The sequence below is a fragment of the Chiloscyllium punctatum genome, chromosome 11 (genome assembly GCF_047496795.1).
Source record: "Chiloscyllium punctatum isolate Juve2018m chromosome 11, sChiPun1.3, whole genome shotgun sequence".
NCBI classification, from domain to species: Eukaryota; Metazoa; Chordata; class Chondrichthyes; order Orectolobiformes; family Hemiscylliidae; genus Chiloscyllium; species Chiloscyllium punctatum.
Window position 1 is genome coordinate 111,740,645 of NC_092749.1, and position 27,710 is coordinate 111,768,354.

The window sequence follows — 27,710 nt, forward strand, 5'->3', positions numbered from 1 at the left end:
GGGATATGACTTGTTCAGTATTACGATCTTAGAATAATGAAACATCCCAACGAAACTCCTACAGGTAACAAGATAGGTGAATGTGTCAACTAATCAGTCTCTATCCTAATGGACACTTCAATCATTTATGCATCTAAAAATTATTACACTTATCATTTCAACCATTACACCAAACTGATTTGGCCTTCAGCCTCCTAATTATGTAGTTCATGAATACCAAATATAAATGCATTAGCATCTGAAAAATAGATTAAGCATATTTATTTGAATTCTTCTGTTATATCCATTAGAAAAGAAACATTTATTTTCTGTAGGCCACACGTATAGATCTAAAGATTCATTTAATGCTTCAGATTCATTACACTATTCATAACCAATCTTCTCTTGTATGTCTTCCATTTAACTCTAATGCCTTTGATTCAATCTGCCAATTTTCATAGGTCACCAGAATTGCCCTTTAAATCCAGTCATTAGATGTAGATTAGACATGATCTTAAGAGAACGGCAAAACAGGCTCAAGAGGCTTATATGATCTACTCTTGCTCCTATTCCTTATGATCTAACAGTCTAGATTAGAGTGGTGCTGGAAAAGCACAGCAGGTCAGGCAGCATCCGAGGAGCAGGAAAATCGATGTTTTGGGCAAAAGCCCTTCATCAGGAATCCATTCCTGACCTGCTGTGCTTTTCCAGCACCACTCTGATCTAGACTCTGGTTTCCAGCATCTGCAGTCCCCACTTTTACCTTATGATCTAACACCATATTCATGTGTGCTCTTAGTCAAATATCATTTTGAATGTTAATAGAGCAAAACACTAAAAACAGATGCAATCACAGAAAATTTATACGTAGGTACTGCAGGTGACTAAGGTGGCTAGTGAAATCTTGATGTTTATTACAAGAGGAATTAAATCAGTGTTTCTAAAGCTCTACTGGGTATTAGTAATACTTGGAGGATTGTGCCTAGTTTTGATCTCTTTATTTAAGACAAGGGGTGCACGGTGGCTCAGTTGTTGGCCCTGCTGCCTCACAGTGCCAGGGACCCAGGTTCGATTCCAGCCTCAGATGACTGCTGTGTGGAGTTTGCACACTCTCCCACACTCCAAAGATGTGCAGGTTAGGTAAATTGGCCATGTTAAATTGCCCATAGTCTACAGGGATGTGGGGATGTGCACGTTTGGTGCATTAGTCAGGGGTAAATGTAGAGGAATGGGTCTGGGTGGGTTTCTCTTTGGAGGGTCAGTGTGGACTTGTTGGGGCAAAGGGCCTGTTTCCACACTGTATGGACTCTGTGATTCTATAAATGGTAGGTTACTAGATGCTCAGAGGAAAAAGGAATCTTGAGTTGTTTGCCCACAGATCCCTGAAGGCTGTTAAAAAAAAAAGTTGGTAGGGTGGCTAAAGCGGCACATGGGACATTCCATCATTCATGACAGGGATCACAAGAGCAGGCAGGTCATGTTGCTTTCTTCAGAGCAAAGGCGGCTAAGGAGGCACTTGTCTGAGAGGTATAAAATTACAAGGGGCATGGATAAGGTGGATAGAAAGCAGTGGCTCCCTTTTTGAAGGGTCAATCACGAGGGGGCATAATTTTAATTCCTTTTCTCCAAAAAAAAACAATACAAATTTTATTTCAATGAACGTGCTGAATATTTTTCAGATTTCAAAATTTGAAGTTTCGAAATAGAAAATTCTGCAAGCCGAGAATAATATTCTGTGAGCACAATTCTTCCTAAGGCAAGGTGAGATATTTGGGAAGAAGCTCTTGGCAAAAATATTCATTCCAAATTTACATTTCTGGGAAAGACCAAGACTTTTAATTAAAATCTTTAACGGAAGCATTAAAAGACACATTAATAGCTAAATGCAATAACTCTGTTGTGGATTGTGCCATTTAAACTAAAAAATTTTAAGTCTAATTCTAAAAGTTAGTGCAAGATGAGAAATTCAGAAGTTATTTTGAATGATTGTATCTCTGATGGTTGTAGCAGTTACTGTGTCTCAGTAATCACAAGTATTGTAGATATTTTAGTAGTTGCCAATGAGCCACCACATCCTCATATAACAAATTTAAAATATGAAGTGAGCCAACACAGCAACTCAAAATAGCAAGACAATTTGTACATAGCTGAAAATGATGTTTTGTTGAAGTTTTTTTTTTGCCCTGCATTATTCAGGATAATTAGCAAGAATACCAATTCAACAGGAAGAACACCACATACTGTACAGGAGGAGAATACAGACTGGTTGGTAAGTGGGCTCTGATTGGTTGACATGTTAATGATGTCTGACACTGCTTGCAAATTGCCCTGATGAATGCAAATTGAAACGTTTTGGCAAAATGTCTTTCTTTAGCAATAATCATTTCCATATTACCAAAAACATTAAGTGCATACTGTATTGACAAATCTGTACACCAATTATTTTCCAAGCCAGCTTCATTTAAACAAAATTCAACATTATAAAAATAATTATTTCAAATATATATCCAACCTACAAGGTAAAAAGATGTTATGATTTTAACCTATTTTTGGTTTATCTAGAAGCAGTGCACATTACAGAGAAATTCAACTGCAATCAACGATACTGCTTTTAAATAATGGCCATGAGCACGTCACACCAAGACAAGATTTCACTTTGACTTTCTCACCATACCACTGCTGACAACTAAAGAGCCTTGCCACGTAGAAGGAAATTGCCAGATTTACTGGGGAGATAGACAGGAAGGGACTCTGAAAGTGTTATTTCACTGGGATATTCACCAAATCCATAAAGAAAGTTGAATTTGGAAACATTTTTAAATTAATACATTTCTATCCATTGCTATGCAAAACTCAGCATTTATAGCGACTTCCCAGATCTAAGTCCATTCAACACGAACAATGGCATTCACCTTTCCATCAGTTTTAAAACCTGATGAATGGCTTTTGCCCGAAACGACAACTTTCCTGCACCTTGGATGCTGCCTGACCTGCTGTGCTTTTCCAACATCACTCTAATTTTGACATCAGTTTTAAAACCCTATTAATCTATAGGACCATCATCAGCATCAGCCTTCTCTTCAGTAGCAGTACTGTTACAAATGCACATCCAGCTGGTGATCAACAGGAATTCTATTACTGGGGGGAATAGAAGGAGGAGTGCTAAAAGCCCCTTATATTGAGTGCACACTGCAGAGAACCCACAGAGGTTAGTTTCAGAGTCACCTTGGTGGTTAGGTAGTCAAGGAGAAAGTGAGGACTGCAGATGCTGGAGATCAGAGTTGAGAGTGTGTGGTGCAGGAAAAGCACAGCAGGTCAGGCAGCATCTGAGGAGCAAGAGAATCAGGCATAAGCCCTTCATCAGGAATGAGGTAGTCAGACCCACACCAACCATAGAGGAAGGATGGTTACCAAAATCAGAAGTTGAAATTAGCATTAGACACCTCAATGCATTAGTGCACCACTCCAATCTGAAGCAGTTCAGCCAGATAAGCCTAGACATCCCTTTCAGATTCCAGGAATTCCATTGACACCAGAGCAATTTGTGGGCATTTCTGTAATCAAATCAGAACTTTGAAGTCAGTCACATAGATTTTTTTTCTTTAAATTTGTTTTATTGCTTTACATCTGAACTCAAACAGACTGGTTGCTGTAAAAATGCACACCTAAGGAGGTATTAGGCATTCAAAAACAATGTGCACTCTGGCCAAAAAACGTATATTCTTCACTGCCTCTCTAGTACAAACCAGAGATGTTTTGCAAATTTTACTCAGTAGTTGAACTTAATTCCAGTGGGGCATGCTTGAATCAGTTGACAAATGTGGACACTAACTCCACAGTAAAACTTCAAAACTGCTTTATGTTTGGCTCTTTCCTGACCTGTCATTGAGGTCCTCTTTAAATGAAAGACAAAACTAGACTTTGCACTGAAGTTGCCAAAACCGGAGGACTCTTGTGCTAGCACATGTAGCTTGCTAGGACGACTAAAAAGCCCAAAAATAATCCCCTTGTTTTCACTAGTACAATGGTAACAATAAACTGAAATATCACTCCTTAATGCTTATCTAGCAACAAGCAAAATTCTGAAAACTTTATGTCCTTCCCCTAACTATCCATCAAAGCAGACACTGAAAAGGCTCAAATTCCATTTCCAGAACTCAGTGAACTAATAATTTTAAAGTGACAGATGATTCAAACCTAGATATGAATTAGTAACAAGAGGGCAGTCATGTGATTCTGAACATAAAAAGTTAATTCAAGCCAATAAACGTCAGTGCTAGTGCAATCAGAAAGAAAACAGATTCGCTCAGTGCTCCAAGGTGAAAGGTACAAAAAACAAGTTTCATTTTTTATTTCTTACAAATCTATTAGCTTCTTTTGTTAGTGTTTCAATATCTTCATCACTATCTGAACTTGGCTCCCAATCAGAATCCTCATCAGTTGGTTCCAGATCCTCCTCTTCATCGTCAATAAAGCTATCATTCAGGTCATACTGGTTAGGTTCACCATCATCATCACTCTCACCATTCAGACCTCTTTTATCTGGCAGAAGAAAAACATTTGAGATTGACAATTATTGGCACATGAGGTAAAAACAATGACTGCAGATGCTGGAAACCAGATTCTGGATGAGTGATGCTGGAAGAGCACAGCAGTTCAGGCAGCATCCAAGTAGCTTCGAAATCGACGTTTCGGGCAAAAGCCTTGCCCGAAACGTCGATTTCAAAGCTACTTGGATGCTGCCTGAACTGCTGTGCTCTTCCAGCATCACTAATCCAGAATTATTGGCACATATTAGTTCCACAACAGAGCATTCACTACATATCAAGAGTTATACCATTGCAGTAGAGGGGAATGATGAGCTCCTATTTGACAACATTAATCCAACTTGGTCTTAAGCTTGCTTCTGTTTGCAGTGTGGAATTGTAATATTTCTTAGATAATTCTGCTCATAGCTTCAAATCTTGAAGTGTTTGTTGGATTCAGATGTATGCCTGTTTTCTATTTCCCAATATGAATTGACAATGCTGTGTATGGAGATATATTAGAATAATTGAGGATTTAGATAAGACATGTTGCTTGGCAACTGATCCTAACTGAGTTACATGCATATATGTTACTTTCTAGTGGACATTAAAAATTATTTACAAAATGGGGACACATAAATGAACCGTTCAGCTCCTTGAGCCCGATTTGTCATTCAGTTAGGTTTTAACCACTCGGAATGTCAACTCCCTTTACCCACTATTTGATCAGAATCTTTTGATGCCCTCACGTTAAACAAAATGCTGTAGACTTTGGTCTTGAAAACAGGCAGGTATATTAATACAAAAGCAAAAAAAAACTACAGATGTTGGAAGTCTGATGCCATGGTAGGTTTAGGAGGTCAAATTATTGAACTTAATATTTATGCAGAATTAAAAGATATATTCATCAATACACAGGATGTCTGAGACAACTATTAGAAATTTAAGCACATTATATTAGATAAATCATGAATAAGGGTATTTGACAGATACAAGATTTTTCTCTTTGTATATAACTTCTGCCATTATTTCACCAAACTGCGTATTAAGTAAACACAAAATTCACATTGAATGTTGTGCAGTCTACCAAACAAAGAATGTCATTTTATCCAATGTTGGTTTCGCTTTCACTTTTAACTCTATTTAATGTTTCGGGGTCCTTCTTCCACATCAAATTCCTGAAGAAGGGCTCATGCCCGAAACGTCAATTCTCCTGCTCCTTGGACGCTGCCTGACCTGCTGCGCTTTTCCAGCAACACATTTTCAGCTTCCACATCAAATGTCAAGCTAAGAATGTGGGTATACGTTAATTGGGCTCTTTAATAACAAGATCACCGTATACAATCAAACATACTGTTCTGTTCCATTGCCTATCTAATCCAAGAACACCAATTTTCTGTAACAAAAACTGAACACAAATGTGAACTGATTGGAACATTGTAAGCTCTCAGCATAACATCTCTAGACTTGTCCATTATTATTCGAATAAGATACCTTAACTATTGGCTTTTCTAATCCCTTTGTCTGAACACTGATAGTAATGGCATGTCTATGATTAATGTCGTATGACGATTTAAATCAAAAAAGTTTCCACGGCCTTTTAGAGTGAAAAATCTCCACATTTCTAGTACCCCTTTTTTATGATAAAGGGCTCAAATTTCATTTGTTATTGGTTACAATTTTGAAGACTGTACACTTTTGTTCTGAATTTCCTTAGGTGAATAAAATAGCTTCTCTTCATTAAGTCTAAATCTTGACTCCTTTTATTATTGTCATCATCTTTCAACTATGGACCAACTATTTTATGCAACCTATCCTCATAATTTAACTCTTTGAAGCAATGCCGTAATTCTAATACTGTGTCTAAAGCTGAACGTCGTTCTTCATAAGCCAGTTTTAAAAATGTATGCCATTATGAGATGTGGATATTGCTGACAAGGCGACAATATCGCCTGACCGTAACAACACCTTTAACTGAGAACCTTGATAGGCTATTTCAGAGGCCTATTGAGTACAACCACATTGCAGTGGATCTGGAATCAGATATCCACAAATGAGGCAAATGACAAATTTTGATTGCACTGGTTGAAGAATGACAATCTAAGTGTGATTTTTAAAAAACTCTTACCTTTTTGAGACCCTTTCCTCTTTGGTCTTCTGAATTCACTTTCTAAAATTATAATGTTATCAAATAAGAAAACCCAAATAACATGATTATAAATGACAAATTACAGCAATCTGAATTCTTGCACAAAATTCAACCAGTCTGAAGTAAATAACTATTTTTGCAGGTGATAAGGTGATGTCACTAGTTAATGCAGAAATCACATTCATTTATGACTGACTATAATGGTTTTGTTTACAAACACATGCAAGAACTGGTACCACAATGGGTTATGCTTACTATTAATTCATCTTTAGAGCCTTGGTTTGAACTTTCCACTGAAGAAAAAAACTTCTCTCTGCTATAGGAGCAAATTATTGCAGATGCTGGAATTGGTACTGAAAACAAAGTGCTGGAGATCACAGTGGGTCAGGCAGTGTCCATGGAGAGAACACAAGCTGGAGGGAGCAGCAATGGGGGGTAAGAAGGGGAGAAATGTGGAGTGAAACTGGTTGTTCTTTCCAGTCTGACAGTTAGACACACCATTTGTTCTGCAATTCCCACATTCCGATCACTTAATCTGCCTGATCAGGACCCTTTCTCCCCTAGCACTCCACAGCTTTGCCTCCCTGCTCCCCACCTCCCCTCACCACCCCACCACCCCACAACTTCCACATATACACTGATCCCTCCACACATCAGTTCTGATGAAGTTTCATCTAGACTCGAAACATTAGCTTGCTCTCTCTCCACAGATGCTGCTTGGCACGCTGTGATCTCCAGCATTTTTCATTTTCATTAATCTCTGCTGGCCTTGAGCATTTACACAGGAACCACGATTATCCAGCATTTGATTAACCGAACTTCGGATCATCCGAACAAGATTGCAAGGTCCCAATGCATGGCTAACTATGTTATCCGGTATTCGATTAACCGAGCGAAATACTCCCGCCTGTGTCCTTTCAATAATCAAGGTTCCTCTGATATGAAATGGGTTTCAACAGTCTTGAGACAACAACTTTAGCCCCGGGCACAAATTACAGCACTGGTTCTTACGTGGCAGCAACCTGCCATCTCCCTCACCGAAAGTGTAAAAGTGAACAGTGCGTAAAGGGGATAGTGAGAAATGGGGAAAAAAAGAAGTGATTGACGTGGTACAGACTGCTATTCTGAACCCGAGGTTAAGTCACCTCGTTGAAGAAATACTCTCCATATGGCTGTGATAAGCTTAGCCTGACTGTGTTGAATCCTGACCGGGAGTGCTTGAAAGAAAAGAAAAAGGCTTCCGCTTCTCCAGAGAGATATTCCATTCACTGCTCAGCATCAAATTAATCTTTATAACATCTTAATCATAAATATTTACATGTCTCTTAGATGCACATCGGTCTATATCGTAGCGCTGGTAATTTTACTTACCATTCTCTTAGAACAAAGCACACACTTACTTATAAACTGCAAGTGAAACTATGATTTATATCTATTTTGCTCAACCATACTATGCAATAAATGAATCAAAGAAAGGTACTTCTATCTATCTTGACTTAAAATGGAAGCTAGAACTGAATTAAAGTTTATTGGGAATGAATGTGACAACGCAGATGATGATGCAATTCTGATATCAGACAGAGACATGCTTTTGGGATCCAAAGACAAAAGGAACAGAACTATATTTTAGATGTGTAATCAGTATTCTCTGTTTCAGTATTTAAATAAAGAGTTCACCAGAACTCCTAAGATTCAACATCTTAAGTCGCACTCATATAAGGCGGAGGTAGAAGTGCCACAGAATCAGAGTGAGAACAGTCTGGCTAAGTACAGTATTCTCAAGAGTGCAATACAGAACTGATCACACAGAGCCCATTGTAGGCAGAATCCACCAGGGCAGAATTAAATACAGTGCAATCCATGGAATCCACAGATGACTATGTTTCATCCATGCATGAATAACAGTTAACAGAGAAATGGAATTGTGGACTTTTATGATGGCATAGAAAACTTTGTTATAACTGGCACCTTATGAAGTGGCACTCTTGATAAACCAGCAAAAATTACATATCTAAAATACTGGAAGTTTACTGTATTATTGCAACCTCCGCAATGTCGAGTGGTCAGTTGAAGGCGAGAGTGAGAAGGCATTCTGCGGGTAAGCTTTATTTAAGGTAAGCTTGTATTATTTAAGTGCTTTATGGTGTAAGCAATGTATAACAGTGATGTGCATCCTCTTGCATCACATTTCTATTATTTAGTCTGTGTTTTTACGTTGACCATGCGGTCCTCTTGAGCAAGTAGAATATTTGTCAACTGGCACATTCCTGGTCTAAGAGGTACTGGTTACGAAATCATTTGCTATAACATTATTTACATTTGAAATTCAGGTCAAGTTGACCTAGATTTGTCATTACACTAAAAAAAAGGTGATTGCTTTTCATGGCACTAAGTCATTTACTACTTTCTGAAATTGCTGTATCATAAAGGAGTATCTATAAGACACAGGAGTGGAAGTAAAGCCATTCAATGCCACTTACCCGCACTCTAATATAGTTCTGTTCCTTGCAAGGTCAAGAATTTATCAATCTCTGCCTTGAAGACATTTAACTTGCCAGCCTCCACTGCACACCGTGGCAATGAATTCCATAGGCTTGCCACTCTCTGGCTGAAGAAATGTCTCCTCATTTCCGTTCTAAATTGACCCCCTCTAATGCTAAGGCTATGCCCACGGGTCCTAGTCTCCCCGCCTAATGGAAACAAATTCCCAACGTCCACCCTTTCTAAGCCATGCATTATCTTGTAAGTTTCTATTAGATCTCCCCTCAACCTTCTAAACTCTAATGAATACAATCCCAGGATCCTCAGCCATTCATCCTATGTTAGTCCCACCATTCCAGGGATCATCCATGTGAATCTCTGTTGGACACACACCAGTGCCAATATGTTCTTCCTGAGGTGTGGGGCCCAAAATTGGACACCATATTCTAAATGGAGCCTAACTAGAGCTTTATAAAGTCTCAGAAGCACATCGCTGCTTTTATCTTCCAACCCTCTTGAGATAAATGATATTACATTTGCTTTCTTAACCATGGACTCAACCTGCAAAGAATCCTGGACTAGCACTCCCAGATCCCCTTTGTATTTTGGCTTTATGAAGTTTCTTGCCCAAAGTTTTGTTTTATGTCATCAGTGAATCATAAGGGCTCCTTCCATGGAAGTTTTCATGGAAGAACTGACAAGTTCAAACAAAGATTGCACATCAATTATCAGAAGGTACAATTAAACCTAATGTTATACCTGGAGTTGGAAAACGTGAAATAAAAGTCATCCTTGTTATTTGTTAACTTGTTGATATAATCTACTCATTATTTCCAGCATGTTGATGTTTGAAATGTCCAACTCAAAGTAAAGAAAAACTTTAAAAACATTTAAAATACTTTGAAAAATTACCATTTATGTTTGTGTGAAAAATGATAGGGATATAGATGAAAGCAGAATCAAATTTATTATAAACTTCTGTAGTTAGAGAAAATGTATAACAAAACCAAGATATCAATTAAACTTTATGGATACTGAAATCAATACCTGGAGGTTGCGTGTGCTTGTACTCCTTCTTGTGTTGGGGATTCTTCCTGTAAAGAAATGAAACACGTTAATTTATTAATTAAACACAATATATGCCCTAAACTGCTAACATGCTTCATTCTATTAGCCTTTACAAATGGTAGTAGGATTATTTAAACAGGACAGTGGAGTGATCAGAAATATTCACTGGCTACACTTTTCCAGTTTTGCCTTAAAACATTCACCATGTTTAACAATTTTATTTCCAATTCTATTCTGAAGGCATTTTATTTCTGTTGGGTGAAAGTCCCATAGGTTCCAATCTCACCCAAATTGCCTACATCGAGGGCTTTAATATTCAGCTCTCCATTCACATGGAGATCAACAAAGGTACTATTTTTGCAGATGCCACCTAGAGGAAAGCTAGGTTATAAAATATTGAAAAAACAATGAGCATAACGGGGCACACATCACCTCTTACAAAAGTGAGGTACTTTAGGGAACTCAAGTTCAGAGCGACATCCACCTAGTCCAGTTTGATTCTCTAGGTGAATTGTGGAAGAATTTGAGAGAGACTGTTTCCAAAATTGCCTAATATTTTCATCCTTTGTTTCATCGCTCCTTAGAGATTACAAGGTTTATGGGTAGCATGTGAACTGTATTTACCAAGATGTGGAACCTACTGCAGCTGTGTGGGACAGGCTGGACAGAACATAGAGTATTGACCTATAATTATAATTGACATCATATTTTTATGTAATTCATCTCTGAAAAGTAATGTTTCTCTGTGACAGTTTCACAATTCCTTGCAGCTATACTGTGTGATACCAGAATACATTGATAAAGTGTGTAGAACTGGTTAAGGTGTCAGTTTTGAAGCTGAAGTCAATCAGCACGAATGAAACTAATTTCAGCACCTCAATAACACTTTCTAGGAATTTGTTTTAATTTTACTTTGTATGTTATAGTAGATAGGTGCCTTTGAAGGTGGTCAAGTATATTCATTATGTTCTGTAAACATTACGGAGCAAATAACAACCATGCAGGTATAAAATAATTGTCTTCAAACTGCCATTTCTACAGAAAGAACACAGTCTTTTCATAGCAATAACTGTTAACTTCATCACTGGGCTAGGAGAAAGGGACATGGCCACTGTTAAAATAAAACCCATCCATCAAATCACTTAAGTGCTTGGCACCCGCAAAGTGGTGTTAAGTATTAACTGCACTTAAATGTGAATTGCACAACTCAAGGATGGGTGGGAATGCACAGAACATTTTCACCTGTATCTTAACAAGATAGGATTCAGAGTAGCAATAAGATGACTGGGTTGCCCTTATTTTGAAAAGTTTATAAATCTAAGTTAAATCAACAATTAATAAAACATAACTTCAATAGGATTGAATTTTCCACATGACTTGTCAGTTTCATGGTATTAGGGGATTCTGAGGTTTTCACCCATTAAGCGACCTAAGGAAATTTATCTATTAAAATCAAAATAGCTTTAAATTGAAGCGAATATACAACAATTTTTCTCTCCCCGCAAAATAATTGTTGTAGCATAAATTACTAACCTATAGCAAGCAGTACCAAAAGGACACTCTGGTTTGTCATCATCTTCCTCCTCACCTGCTAACTCCTCGTAATCAGGATCGCCAGGATGACTCAACTCTTGAAAATGCAATGGATTTTTCCTGAGGAAAAGGTGAGTTTATACATCATGTAAGAATAAAAGTGTTACAATTATGTAGTTATTAGGTCATTATAACTGAAACTTTATCTTCAAAATGAAGATAAATGAAGGGGGTCACTGATCTGTTCTACAGGTAGCTGACAGCAAGCATGAGCTGCTCCATTGCTAGAGTTTAAAGGGAGGCAGAGATTGTTTTAATTGGAAGATGCAGCAACATATTTAAGCTTGGAGACGGTCTCTTCAGTTTATAATGAGCAGACTGGTTTTCCTAAAGTCTTAGAAAAAAAATAGTAAATAGTTGTGCTGTGAATTATTCTTTTACTTCTAAGGTGAAATAGAAGTTCAGGTCAAAACAGTCCATTGCTACTTGAAATGAGGTAAATGAGTTTCTCATTGTTATGGAGAAGAAAACAAAGGCAGCCTGCAACCTGTTGTCAAAAATAGCTATGTGACAAATAAAGGTCTGTATGGTCAGCAGAAAGAAATGGCTACTGGCTATATGGAACACCATAGCCAGATGCAGGAGAATGGCAGAGTCTAGTCTATGGGGTGCATCCTGCAACAGTTTAGAGATTCCAGGTGGTTTGCTCTGGCATGTCCAGAGAAACACATCATCAGAATTGGCCTGACTGCCGGGGTGATTTAAGAAACTCTCTGAAAACAAAGGACAGCACTTAGAGACAGTCACCTAAAAGTTACTACACAATGAAGTGTGATTACGGAAACCTACTGGAAACTGTAGCAACTGTGGACTGTTTCCCAAGATGATTGTAATTCTTTGGACAATGTGATATCTGATGAATATACAGGGGAACGGCTGTAGTTAAAGAATTAGTCACTGCTAAATGAAAAAAGTGTTTAGTCAATAGCAGTTCTTCAATAATTTGTTACAGTAAAAACTTTACAACTTGGAATCTAGTCAGGTCATTCTTTCAGGTAACAAAACAGAAATATAATTTTTAAACACTGTCAGTCTCTAAGGAGACGGCAGCTTTATAATGTGAAAATGTCAAAATACTTATTATGTTACACAATAATAAAAGCCATAGATATAGCTAGAATTAGCAATATTTACACTAATGTGAATGCTTCTAAATGTGACACAGAGAGAGGTCTTTGGCTCAATGACTATTGTAATTAACTCTAAGCCAGCTCAGTGTTTAAGTCTCACTCTGGGACTTGGTCACATTCTGTTGCAAAGTTGTATGCCTCTCCTGCTCAGCCAAGATTGTGAGTTGGTTGCAGCCCAACAACCACCCTGCATTAAAAGGCTCCACCCACAGGTCCTTGATACATGATATAGTCCACAGCAAGTGTCTTCCACAAGACTGCAAGCAAAGGAGAGAGAAATGTGCTGCTTTTGCGAAACATGGAAAATCAATTTGCTAAATATTTTAAGTTGATAGTTCCATGTTGTGATTTGAATTGGATAGCAAGAGCATGCACACTTCTAACCATGGTAAATCCTTGGTCAATGCAGCATATTTAGGAGTGGCATTAGCAGGGGAAAACATTACCAAATTGCATAAAGATGTGGTGAACTCATAATCCCAACTAGAATGCATCTATAACTGAGTCACTATTCAATCAGAATACATCACACAGCCATTAAAACACAAATCAGTAAAAAAAAATTTCATTAACTGGTTTTATGTTTGAGGTTTGTTCGCTATGTGAAGTAGGTTAGAACGGTCAAATAAAACAGCAACGATGTCAACAAATTCATTAAAACCAGAGACAGTCCAGCAAGCTTTGTCTACAGCATGTAGGTTTTCCCATCTAGAATTCTCCAAAAACTCTTCTAATCAGACATTAGAAGTTTTCCCGATTAAATGGAGCACAAAATAACTTTAATTTTAAAATCAAGTTACACTCCATAAATGGGAATCTATATTTCTGCCTTTTATCTGTAGCTTAGGGGCTTCAAAAGTTTGTTTGCAGTAAATTCAAACTGATATTCAGACAGAGAACAAAACTCTTAACTGTCCTGCATATTGGCGTTTCAGCAAGACTTCCAAACTCTCAGGAAATCAAAGAATAACTATATTTGCACAGCGAGAAACCGTAATGATCTCCTCAGAAGACAGACACACGCTGCAACAGACAAAGTACTGTTGTCCTATACTTCCCGAGAACCAAATGACTACGCCATGTTCTTCGCAGTCTGCAACACATTATCAATGAGGATGAATACCTCGCCAAGACCTTCCCCATGCCACCACTTCTCACCTTTAAACAACCACCAAACCTTAAACAGATCATGATTCGTTGCAAACTGCCCAGCCTTCAGGACAATGCCACCGTACAAACCCTGCCACAGCAGTTGCTGCAAATGTTAAGAGTATCGACACAGGTAACACCATTACACATGGGAACACCTCCCACCATGCACGCGGCAAGTACTCATGTGACTCTCACAGGATGCAGGCAAGGACGGCCTGAGATATGGTATATTGGTGAGATCAAGCAGAGACTATGACTATGGATGAATGGACACTGTATATCAATCACCAGGCAGGAATATTCCCTCCCAGTTGGGGAACACTTCAGCGGTCCTGGACATTCGGCCTTGGTCCTTCGGGTGACCATTCTCCAAGGCAGACTTCGGGACAATGCAAATGTTGCTGCGCTGAGACTGATAGCCAAGTTTGGCATCCATGAGGATGGCGTCAACTGGGACCTTGAGTTCATATCACACCACAGGTGACCCCATTTCACGATGCACTCTCTCACATACACACACTCTCTCTTTCTCATATGCACACACATGCACCTCCCACACACACATCAACACTTGCACCCTCTCACACATATCCGATCACACACACACACTTAACCAAACTCACACACAACTATCACGTGCACTCACACCCACATGCACATGCTCAATCTGTTGCTGCAACATACCCACACATATAAGCTTATGGGGTGAATTTGTTTGTAATTGAAAAGAAGTTCTGGGGTTTACATATCAAAGAACAGAAACCAGCATATCCCATTATAAAAGATGAAAGAGTTAATCTAAGATTGTTTACTGTATCACATCTCCCTGACACTGGACTCCTTTGGCTATAAATTCTGTGAGCATGATCTTAACATCCACAACCACCTGATGAAGGAGCGTCGCTCCGAAAGCAAGTGCTTCCAAATAAACCTGTTGGACAATAGCCTGGTGTTGCGAGATTTTTAACTTTATATTTGCGAAGTGAACAGTCAACTCTTCAGAAACCCCAAAGAACCGAAGCCATAGACATTATGCTTTCTTGCAGTTTTCTCTCAGTTTTCATAAACCCAATTATTTCTTTGCCTCATTATTTTTCTCTAACTCTCATCATTTTTGCTCCGTTTCTTTTTAAGAAAATTACCATCTAAGTTAGTCATTACAATTTCAAAGTTGGATTGAATATTATGGATCAGTCTTCCCTTCATAATGCATGTACTACTTAATGCCAAAACTTTCTTAACCCTTTCTAAACCTTGCCTAGAACCGATTTTCTGTGCCATTTAGTATAGTCTTTAAGATACTTTTCCCAACCAGTGCACAATCCATAATCTGCTTTCTACTATTCAGAATTATCCTGATTTATTACATTTTGTTCTTCTTACATTTAGGGAAAAAAAATTCTAGAACGTGAACTTTATTTTAAAATTGAAGTGTTATTGATTAAACAACAACTGCTAGAACCAATGCTTTGAGAGATACTGCTCCCTTGTGGAGAAGTCAATATAAGATGCATTCCTGATAAGTTTAACTCCAGAGCTCCATTGTCAGTCAGTCATATGCAAATCTGAACCTTGAGACCAGGAAGGTTCACTTCCACATTAAATGTTGGGCCATAATATAAATCAACACTGAGCTGCAAAATATTTGCTAAGCTAGATATCTTAGACATCAAGGTAAAATCTACATGATGGACCGGAGCAGTAGCCATTATGAAATAAAATGCACATCTTTTCCTGGCAGTCCCACAGAACAAGAAGGAAACTTTCCAGGGAGTCTTTACAGAAGGAGGAGGCTATCACACTGCAGCAACTCACTGTTCTGGCTGACCAGAAACTCTCGCATTTATTTCATCTGACATAAGTGTACAGGCCGTTCTGCTATAACACGACAGCTGTGTTCTTCTGCAACCTTGCACTACAGAAAATCACACTGTGAAAAACTGCCATGGAAAATCACATTGTAGAAGATCACTAATAGAAAATCACTAAACCCATTCAGTAGAAAGCTCGCATTATCCAAACAACGTCCCCAATTATTCAATCGCGTTATACCCAATTTGTGCTGATCAAACATGCCTTATAGCAGAGTGACCTGTATTAAAAAGGATTTTCAGGGTGATGACCAACCTGACTGGCCACATCATATCTTCCATGGCCATTAAGTCTTAGAGCGTGACCTGAACGTGGGGTCTCTGCTTCAGAGGCAGAGACACTACCACTGCACCATAAGGCTTATTACTACAGCAACATACATCTACAGAATTCAAACAGCCAAGACAGCTCAACATTTACAGCACGAAGCTTTAAAGTTAAATAGTTGTTTCAAAATGTAAACAAAACAAAAAAAAATCCCATTCCTGGGCCAATGATTTGGAATTATATAAAGTCTTTATTCCCTTTAAATTCATTCTAGGAATGTGAGAACTAATGGCGTTTATTGTCAACCCATGTCTCTTCAACAGGCAATTCAGAGTACAACACTTTCCACCTCACCCCTTTACTGGTTGCCCTATTGGCTTCCCTCACTCTTTACCATATTTATCTGCACTTTTTCTGCCAACGTTGGAAGTTTTGGTTGTACTGGATTGCACTCACCTCTGTGTCATCCACCCCCAACATTATCACACCTGTACATCTTCATTCCAAGTTCATATCTGTTCTAAACATCTACATAGCCTGAAGGTAAACTCTCAATTGATGACCACATATATTTGCACCCTACTCTGCCAACATTGACTGCTCCAACTTATCCCACCCAGACTACATGGAAATATGGAAGACTGATCGCTTCCTTCACTTACACTTGATCCCAACTCTTGATGGAAGCTTTGTCTCCATTCCTGTTCTCCTCAACACCACTCCACAAGATCAAGAATCCATCTGTCTTCTTAGCCTTGAATATACACAGTGACCTAACCTCCACAGTCCTCTGGCACAAAGAATTCCATAAATTTACTACCCTTAATGAAGAAATTTCCCCTCAACTCAGTCTTAAATGTGAGATCCCTTAGTCTAGGATTATGTTCTCTCACCCTCAAGAGGTAACAGCCCTTCTGCATCTACTCTGTCAAGTCCTCTAAAAGAACCTTAAAAGTTTCAAGAAGGTCACCTCTCATTCCTTTATGTTCTAACAAGCACATACCCAACCTATCAACCAGTCCTAAGAGTCCCTCTGCACTTGGTATCAACCTAGTACTTGCATTCCAAACATTACCCATTCTCAAGGTTGCCCACTGCTTCACTGAGATCCCTCAATGTGATTTTTCAACCATCATTTCTAACTCCAAAGAGCCTTGATGTACATATCTTGAGTCACTGCAGTTTACATGTGTTCTGAAAGATATAATCCAGCAATTGCCTGAGATTCTTGTGCTAACATTACTGGCTCAGAGATCTGGCATCCGCTTGCTCTGGTTTCACTTAGATTTATATTCCTGGAGGCATTCATTCCCAATCTTCTTCACTTTCTCTTGAATTGTGCAACTTGTGTCTATCATATTACAAACTGTGCTCCCAATTCTAAGTTACCAGCATAGTGAAGCCAAAAGGATTTAAAAAAAAATAAATGTTGTGTGTAAATTCTCTTCTTCAGTTGCAAATTTTGCTGACAACTCCTATTTGAATTCCTGCTTTCACATCTTCAGCAGTTGCTACTGAATTTTCTAAAGTTTTTTTTTAATCATTGAAAAGCTTGCTTGATAACTTCCTTTAAATCTTCAAACGTAATCTGTTTCACTCCTCAAGCAAAACACAAAGATTAGTACTTGAAAGATGCAATAGATACAGCCATACACACATTTCTAAAATGTGATTATACTTATCTGTTAATATACAAATTGTTGATACCTGTAACAATTACTTCCATACATGCAGGGGGCTCTCCGAGGCTTGCTCTGCTCTACAGTTTGAAAAGTCTTTGTGCCTTCTGCTGCTCCTGCTTCATCAGGAGCTGGCCTGCTGCTTTTATCCCTTGTGTGAGAGGTCTCCAATGTCTGTGCACTCTTCTGCTCACTTTGTCTGCTCATCAATTCCACTTCTTCCTCCTCCTCCTTCTCTTTAACATTCATTTCCCAGTCACTTAGCTCATGGGACCGCTGAGAATCAAGACCGTGTCGGTTTTTGGCTTCCCCACTATCACCGACCATCAATTTGTAATTACACCTGGAAGGTCCATCGAGATTGTTCTTCTTTTCCTCTTTGCTTTTCGCATTAGCAGAATTTGCACCTGGAGTATTCCCTTCAGTATTGTTCTAGGAGACACAGAATTGTAGCCATCTGTCACAGAAGATATTTACTTATTTTTGCACAGAATTATACAAAATTGCATAAAGAAAATTTCTATGAAAGCACAATACAATGGATGCTGGAAATCTGAAATAAAAAGCTTAACTACTCAATTGGTCAGGCAGCAGCGAAGAGAGAAAGAGTCAATGTCTCAGAAATGGTCAAATTAGAGATCATAATTTCAAGCAACTACAAAGACAAAAACAGGAAAAGCCAAATAGAGGGATGATAAAAATGAACTTCAGACCAGATTTAAAACAAAAAAAACTCTCCACCTAACATGTCAACTTTTCATTGTATTTCTCGCATTTATCTTCTTCATCATAGTTCACTGCTTTCAAGTTGGTGACATGACAACCATATGTACATATTAATGCTGACTTGTTTGATGATAGAGGGTACACACTCAAAGCATCAAAATCATTTTCTCTTCAGAGATGCTGACAAGCCTGCTATACATTTCCAACATATTGAGCTTTTACTTCAGCTCTGCAGATATTCCTTCTTCAAAGTAAGAAAATAGATATTTTAAAAACCCAGTTTCAAAATACACAATTATAAATTTTTTGCCATTAAAAAAAAGTACTCTCAATAAAATTTCATCATAAGGAGCTGATTTTTTTCCCCATCAAGTTGCAAGCTCAGAAAACGAAATGATGAACACTTCAAGAATATTACAGAAAAATCCTTGATTAAGTAGGAAATTGAAATTAGGATTGGTAAAATTGGTAGGATTGTCCAGTTAAACCAAGATCCCGAGAATAGACTTTAAACTGGTCCCAGCTTGTTACGGCAAACATGCTGCTCATTCATTACTTTAATATTAATGTGAAGCATGCAGAACATAAATTATGAATACCATACCTTGCTTTGGTCTTCATCTTTATTTGGTTGTGTTTTCCTTCTCCTACCTTTTTTCTCCTGTGGTTGATCTGTTGCTTCATTCTCTCGGACATTCTCACCAGACTCATGTCTTTTTCTTCCTGGTTGTGTTACCTGAGTTTTTGTCTGCCCTGCATTACCTCTTCCCTGCCCCATTGCATTTCCTAAAGTAAAATGAAGACATAAAAAACCATGGATATGACAAAGTAGCCAAAAAATAACTGGAAATGCAAAGAAAGAACAAAGAAAATTTACAGCCCAGGAACAGGCCCTTCGGCCCTCCAAGCCTGAGCCGATCCAAATGTACTGTTTAAACCTGTCGGTCAATTCCTAACCATCTGTATCCCTCTGCTCCCCACCTACTCATGCATCTGTCCAGACGCATCTAAATGAATCTACTGTGCCTGCCTCTACTACCTCTGCTGGCAACACGTTCCAAACGCCCACCACCCTCTGTGTGAAGTACTTACCATGTGTACCCCTCCTTAAACTTTCCACCTCTCCTCTTGAAAGCGTGACCTCTCGTTATTGAATCCTTCACCCTGGGAAAAAGCTTGTCTCTATCCACCTTGTCCATACCCTTCATGATTTTGTAAACCTCAAATCAGGTCCCCCCTCAATCTCCTTTTTTCTAATGAAAATAAACTAAGATTAACAGGGAAAGATACTTTCCAAAGATAACAGTTCCCAATAGATTCTATCACTATTCCACAACAGATGCACAAGTGGATGGTATATCGCTAATATAATAAAAAGCATTAAATCAAATCTGGAAGGGAATGGCTTGTAAAGAAGCCATCATGATCATGCTGTGTATTGGTATCTGACAGAATTAACATATTAATGACTGCTATATGATTGCATAGCAACCTTATGAAAAATACAACAGCTTTTGTTAACAATCTCAATGATTAGAAACATTGTTAAATGTCGAAACATCTTGCTGCACCATTATGTCACCGGATCATCTCGGAACTGAAACTTTGATTACTTTCAACAACTCACATTTGTTTTTTTTTGACATACAGAAACATGACAGCACCCGATAGGGAGAAGCAGGAGGGTTACTGGGGAAGAGGAGTTGTTTATTCAATCCTTAGCAGAGATTTACTTTTTATAACAATGGTATTTTCCTGCAGCAAATAAAGATGTCCCTCCAAAGAACTCAACATTCCTCACTGTTTCTCTTAAAACTCAGAAATAAATTTATCTTATTGGAGATATGCACCTCCCTCCCTTCAACTGCATAACTGGACAAACCAAGAATAACGCCAAGGCAACAACTTAAGATATATTTTCTCCTTTCTCCATGTCCCATTTATTTATTTGAAATAAACTGTCCAGAATTCATCTCATCAGACAAAGTTAGTTCATGTGTTTTGTAATTTTTAATACATTGAGTAATGCTGAGAATTCACCTTCAATGATACTTTGATTAAACTAATGCTGGGCATTCTATTTGGATTTGCAGCATGAATTATAAAATATTATTTCAGAGATTTAGCTTGGAGCTATGTGATAACTTACTTGTGAAACTTGTTTATTTGCATGTCAATTCTTACATTTAACAAGTAACTTTTTAAAATTCAGTCTATTTTATTTGATAAAAGCATGTGGCGGCACGGTGGCACAGTGGTTAGCACTGCTGCCTCACAGCGCCAGAGACCCGGGTTCAATTCCCGCCTCAGGCGACTGACTGTGTGGAGTTTGCACATTCTCCCCGTGTCTGCGTGGGTTTCCTCCGGGTTCTCCGGTTTCCTCCCACAGTCCAAAGATGTGCAGGTCAGGTGAATTGGCCATGCTAAATTGTCCGTAGCGTTAGGTAAGGGGTAAATGTAGGGGTATGGGTGGGTTGCGCTTCGGCGGGGCGGTGTGGACTTGTTGGGCCGAAGGGCCTGTTTCCACACTGTAAGTAAAAAAATAAATAAATAAATAGCTTGAGATTGGTTATCAAGATCTTTCAGAGTGTAATTTTTAATTAACAAAAGACAGCCATATGTTTAAATTGCAATTTTCACAAAACGCCTACACTGAAAAAGGAATACACTGAATTGCTGAAGGCACTGGAGACTGCAAAGGCCCTGGCAACATTCTGGCAATATTTGTGCCCCAGAACTAGCTCAGCCTATTGCCAAGTTGCTCCAATACAGCTACAATACTGGCATCCACCTGACAATGTGGAAAATTGTCATGTATGTCTTGTGCACAAAAGGCAGGACAAATCCAACCAGGTCAATTACCACCCCATCAGTCAATTCTCGATCATCAGTAACAGATGAGATCATCAACAGTTCTGTCAAGTGACGCTTATGAAGAAATAACCCGCACACTGACTAAGTTTGGGTTCCACCAGGATCATGAAGCTTCTGGCCTCATTAAACCTTGGTACAAACATGGACAAAACAGCTAAACTCCAAGAGTGAGATGACAGTGACTACCCCGGACATCAACACAGCATTTGGTTGAGAATAGCATCAAGGAGCCCTAGAAGGTAATCAGGGGATTGGAGGAATACCTACCAAAAAAAGATGTAGTTGGTGGAGGTCATCAACACAGCCACTGGACATCACTGTAGGACATTCAAAGGATCGTACCCTAAACTCAAAAATCTCAGTGGCTTCATTAATGATCCTTACTCCATCCTAGCTCTGATGTGGTGATATTTGCTGGTGACTACACAATATTCAACACCATTCACGATACCTCAGCTACTGAAGCAGTCCAAATCTATGTGGGCTAAGACCTGAACAACATTCACGCTTAGACCAACAGGCAGAAGTAACATTCACAGAAGTGTCAGACTATGACCATCACACCATGATATTCAACAATATTATGATCAAAGAGTTCCCCTCACCATCAATATCATGCAAATTGCTATTGGCCAAAACTGGTCACTGAACTGGACCAGCCATATAAAAACTGCAGCTATAAGAGCAGGTCAGAGTTTAGGAAGCTAACAGAGAGTAATTCACTTGTCAGTCAAAGCTTGCCCATCATCCAAAGGCATGAGTGATAGAATGCTCAACAACTGCCTGTATGAGTTCAACCTCAAAAAACACCCAAGAAGCTCGACACCATTCAGGACAGAGTGGCAGTAAAGTGCGTCTATTACCTTCAACATGCACTTGCTTCATCACCAACAAGTGAAGGCAGTGTGCACCATCTACAGGACATACTGCAGCATCACCCAGATTCCTTCGACAGTACCTTCCAAACCTACAACCTCCGCTACTTAGAAGGACAAAGGCTTAGGAACATCACCACTTGCAACTTCCCCTCTAAGTCACACACAATCCCTGACTTGGAAATTTACTGCATTTCCTTCACCCTTTGAGGTAAAACCCTAACACCACAAGGACTGCAGTGGCTCAAGGACGTAGCTCACATCGCAGCAATAAATGTTGGCTTAGCCAACACCACCCAGGTCTCATGAACAGAGAAAAGAAAATGCTGCCAATGGATACACGTAGGCTGGGATTTTATCAGAGTGATGCAGGTTTCATCTAAGTTGGTGAACTCTCAGTTCTGTCTTGATGTAATCAAAATCCACTGTTGGGTCTTTGCTATGATTGAGGTTCCCAAATGTTCCATCCATCAAACAGAAGCCAGCAGCCTATCTCACTGCCAGTACAGCAGGTCTGTCACTGTTGGTGGCACCAACATGGCATCCCCTCCCCCACAGGCCAAATGTAAATAAAGGTGGGATGGGTGCAGGTACCAGGGAGCTGGAAGCAAAACCTGGGGATAGCTTTCAGCTCCCAACTGATACAGGGTTCCTCAGGATGCCTGACCATGCTGAACTCCCACCTGAGAAAGCTGCTGGGGAGACCAAGGGTTCTCTGAGCCATTCCTAAATGAAGAGCTGCCATGTAATCCTTGAGCATCTGTTCAGAAATAATAGACTTAAATTGGCTCATCAGTGATTCATCTGACATCCTGTCTCTGGTGGCTGGAATCCAAAATCACCCCCTTCTACTTTGCTGTAGCAGGAGACTGATGTAGGGTCTCTCCTAAGACGAGCTGGCCACTGTAGCCAAATGTTCAGCCACAACAGACAGTATTAAAATCCAGCCTATTGTTTCACCGTTATTTTTGTCAGACATTAAATTCCTTGAATTATCGACCTTAAATGAAACAGATGGAAAAAACAAGTTTTTATATATATATATATATAGAGAGAGAGAGAGAGAGAGAGCACGAGAAAATACAATGACAAGTTCTCTCATTTAACTATAACAAAAAAAGAAATTTAAAAATCCTAAGTAATGGAAAAGCCATTAAGTAATGTCGAGTGTAGTGTTTTGATCACAGTAAAGTCTGTTGGAAAATAAAATATTCAGTCCAAGTGGAATAGTATTACAGGCTATTATGCACAATTTTAATCTGGCAAAAGCTAGCTATTATTTGGTTTTCAGTTAAAATGAAAACCTAAAAATGGCTATAATAACTAATATCATTTAGAAACTGTTGGATATGCTTGACTGCAGCCTCACAATTGGCTAACCTTTCCGAAGGGAAAAGGACTTGTATTCAATAAAACAATTAGTTCTTTAGAGAAGAGATAGGGAATTCATAAGGCAATTCAGTTTTCTGAAAAGTATGTGTTTAAGAGTTTAAATATAAGAACACTACATTTTGTTTAAATAAATTGAATGAATTGCATATAGTCCCTCTCTAAACATTTAGTACAGAGCATGAAGATGCATAACCTTTGAGTGCTTGCGTCGCCTTCTTCACACTAATTACCTCATTATAGTATTGTCATTTACACACCGAGAGATGTATGGGATGGTGGCAATGTTACAGGATTAGTAATCTAAGGGGCCAAGGTAAATGCCCTGGCAACCTGTTCAAATTCCACCATAAAAGGTGATGAAATTTAAATTCAATTTAGAAATTTGGAGTTGAAGGAAAATGAAAGTAAGAGCAACTATGAAAAACAACTACAGATTGTTGTAAAAACTCATTTTGTCCATGAATCTCCTTTAGGGAAGTTTAAAAAGGTGTTATGCCTAGTCTGGCCTACATCTGACTCCAGACCTACAGCAACGTGGTCAACTCTTAAATGCCTTCTGAAATAACATTAAAGCAAAGTGTGTAACTTTACACTAGAATGTGATATGTCACAATGTCATGTAACTATCTCAAACGTACTGGTCTGTAGTCTCAATTATAATGCATCTTCAAAACATCTCAAAAATATATATCTTTGACCATTCTTTTCATCGCTTCAACTCCTCACTTCATACTCTCAGTCCTGTTTTCCTCACTTCTTTTTCCTCTTTCTTTGAAGTATTTCAGGACATTTATCCATTTAAACATACCTTCCAACCACAGGATTTGACAGGAGTTAGTTACATTGTCGAGTGCAGTGTCTGAGCAAACTTAAGCAACCTTCTTGTCTTGAGGCTGTTTTAAGTTGCTGCAAAGTCACTGTTGTGATTTTGGTAGTTGGTTCACTGTGGTTCAACATTCAATTCCAACAGATAATGCACATGGCACAATTTGGTTTCCATGATACAGAATTTTATTTAAAACGTCCTGAAGACAGTTACAAGGCTAGAGATGACGACTTGTCCTAATGATAGGATCCAGCTGCAGGGTCTGTTTTGGATTTTTCACTGGTATATTTCTTACATACTTCCCACAATTGATTATTTCTCAACATATATTTTAACGAGATCAGCACTGCAGCATGTTATCAATTTGCTGTTGAAGTAAAGAAAGCAACATAAAAGTACATAAAGCTCTGAAAACAAAGTATATCAAACTTCAGCTGCTGATCACCCCTATCTGCTGTTATTCTTTATGTATTCAAAACCACTAGAAAATCCCAGCAAATGAAATGCTGTGCTAAAGGATTTACATCAAAATATTTATACTATTCATCTTGCATATGTTTTAAAAAAAACAAAAACCCTTCCCTAAACAATAACCTATCCAGGAAAATTTTAGAAATCTGAGCCAGGCTAATTTGCTGACACAGTATGCTTCTTGCTTCATCAAGTGAATCATTTGTGTTTTTGTCTTCCATGCAGAGATATTTGCACTAGCAGCAAGCTGCTTCAGTTAAACCACAATTTCAAGTATTTTCATCTACAAAGGACAGATGTAAACAAGTAGTTGGTTGTGACTACTCTAAATGGTCATATTACTACAATATGGAACTATTTTTACACTGTATCATTTACTTTACTAATGAAATTTATTTTCAAATTGTATAATGTCAGAACACATGATTTCCAAAGAAATCTGACTTCATTCATTGAAGGTCAAAACCAGAAATAATATCTTCTTGCTAATACAAAGTCACCAAAAATAGTTTCCATGCTCCACATTATATTCTTCTCAAGATCCTTAGTGGACAGATCAGGTTGCAAACTACAACCTTGAGGATTATACAATTCAATTTTGCACTAGAGGATAAACTTAACTAGAAAGCCACTGAAAGGTAAGTATTTCAATGCTATACCATTAACCTGAAGGAAAGCTAAATTTGCTTATTCGCCCAAGAACGATGGCAAACAATTTCAAACAGAGCATTCTTTTTAAAAATCCACAGATGCAGAATGAAGCCTTCTTCTTCCTGGCTGTAAGAGCTGTGTGAAAACAAACCGAGAATGCTTAACCTAATTTCTGATGGCTAAAGACTCACAGAATAAGTCTGTACCTTAACCAGCAGCAAACCAATAAACGTGCTTCATATAAAAATACTGTGTGTGTGAACTAATCAGATCACATTGGTGCAATGGGATACTCATCTCAGATTGGGGTTAAAATAATAAGAATAGCGTAAAGAATGTTTGTAAGGCTGTATTTGTGCTAGGTGGAGCACTGTCCACATGCATGCAACAAAGTGTGGCTTTTAAATACATGTCCTGCTGCAGAGCGCTATGCATTCTGAATAAATGTAAATGAGGTCATCAGGACAAAAGAATTGCAAGAACATCTGGGTGGAGCCCTTGGCAATTGTTTTGAAAGTGCCGAGTGAGTTTAGAATTTTGAATAAATCATTTCTGCTGTGTTTTAATATAACCTACGTACATCAATGTCATTTACCTAGCTCTGACTTTCAGTCAAGGGCGCTCTTTCTGTTCACTGAGAAAATATTAAATTCTACGATAGGGCATACAATAGCAGAGAATTTAGAAATACATTACATAATCTAATCAAGACGACTCAACATTGTCTGATGAAGGAGATATTATACCTGACAAATATTAGATTCTTTAAGATGAGACAAGCAGGAAAGTTGGGAATTGGAAGATGCAATATATTTGCATTATCAATAGGCGTACAGTAAAGTACCACAAATAAGGCCACATCATATTAGTATAGATATAGAATTGGCTAACTAATAAAAGACTTGGGATAGAGGGATGCATTTTCAGGGTGGCGATCTTAACTACTGGAGTGCTGGAGCCTCAACTGCTTACATATCAATGAATTACATAATAATAACAGATGAAGGAAGTGAATGTACTAAAGCCAAGTTTTGAGATGACATCGAAGTAGGGAAGGCAGCAATTATTGAGGGGGACGAAATGAGCCTGCAAAGGGATACTGACAGATCAAGTGAGCGGGCAAACATTCGACATGGAATTTAAGATGGAAAAATGCATTTTGACAAGAGGAATAAAGAAGCAGAATATTAAAGTGGAGAAAAACTACAGAAAGCAGCACTGAGATGTGGGCTCCTCATGGACATTAGCTTTTTATGATTTGTGCAAGTTCAGCCAGTAATAGGGAAGACCAATGGACAACTGGAATTGGAACATAAAAGTAGGGAAGTCTTACTGAAATCATACAAGGTACTAGTTAAATCAAAGCTGGAATACTGAGAACAGTTATGTCCAACGAAAATTACATTGGCATTCGAGGCAGTTGCGAGAAAGGGAATTAGGTTGATTCAAGGTACAGAGGGATTTTCTTTTAGCAGGAGAGATTCAGTAGTTTGTACTCATTGGAGTTTAAAGGTCTGAGGTGCAATCTTATTGAAATATATAAGACTTTTAGCGGACTTGATTGTATAGATGTGGAAAGGCTGTTCCCCCTTGTCGGAGAGTATAGGACCAGAGAGTGTAATTCCAGAGTAAGCAATTACCCATCTAAGACAAAGATGGGAATGAATTTCTTTCAGAGGATATTGAATCTGTGGAATTCATTACCAGAGAGAACTGTAGAGGCTGGGTATGATGACATTCAAGTTTTAGACAGATTTTTCACCTGTAAGGGAGTGAAATGTTACAGAGAAAAAAAAGCAGGAAAGCAGAGTTGGCGTTATCAGAATGCTGGAGATCTAAATCAAAAGCAGAAACAGAAATTGCTGAAGAAATTCAGCAGGACTGGCAGCATTAGACATGGTCACATTGAATAGTGAAGCAGACTTGATGGGTGAAATGACCCATTTCTGGTTCTATATCTTAAGACCCACCAGCTTCCTGTTTTTAATTGTGGAAATAA

At 38.5% G+C, this 27,710-nt stretch overlaps 1 protein-coding gene across 1 annotated transcript in view; it reads right to left on the bottom strand.

Moving 5' to 3' along the window:
• Window positions 1-244: 244 nt before the first annotated feature.
• aplf (aprataxin and PNKP like factor) overlaps window positions 245-27,710 on the bottom strand; it is a 65,941-nt gene continuing 38,475 nt past the window's right edge. The window contains exons 6-11 of the mRNA XM_072581532.1: window positions 19,227-19,408; window positions 17,925-18,328; window positions 11,737-11,856; window positions 10,183-10,229; window positions 6,634-6,675; window positions 245-4,521 (exon numbers count right to left, since the gene is read on the bottom strand). Coding sequence (XP_072437633.1) covers window positions 4,322-4,521; window positions 6,634-6,675; window positions 10,183-10,229; window positions 11,737-11,856; window positions 17,925-18,328; window positions 19,227-19,408 — 995 coding nt within the window. The 3' untranslated portion in view covers window positions 245-4,321. The remainder of the gene's footprint in view (window positions 4,522-6,633; window positions 6,676-10,182; window positions 10,230-11,736; window positions 11,857-17,924; window positions 18,329-19,226; window positions 19,409-27,710) is intronic.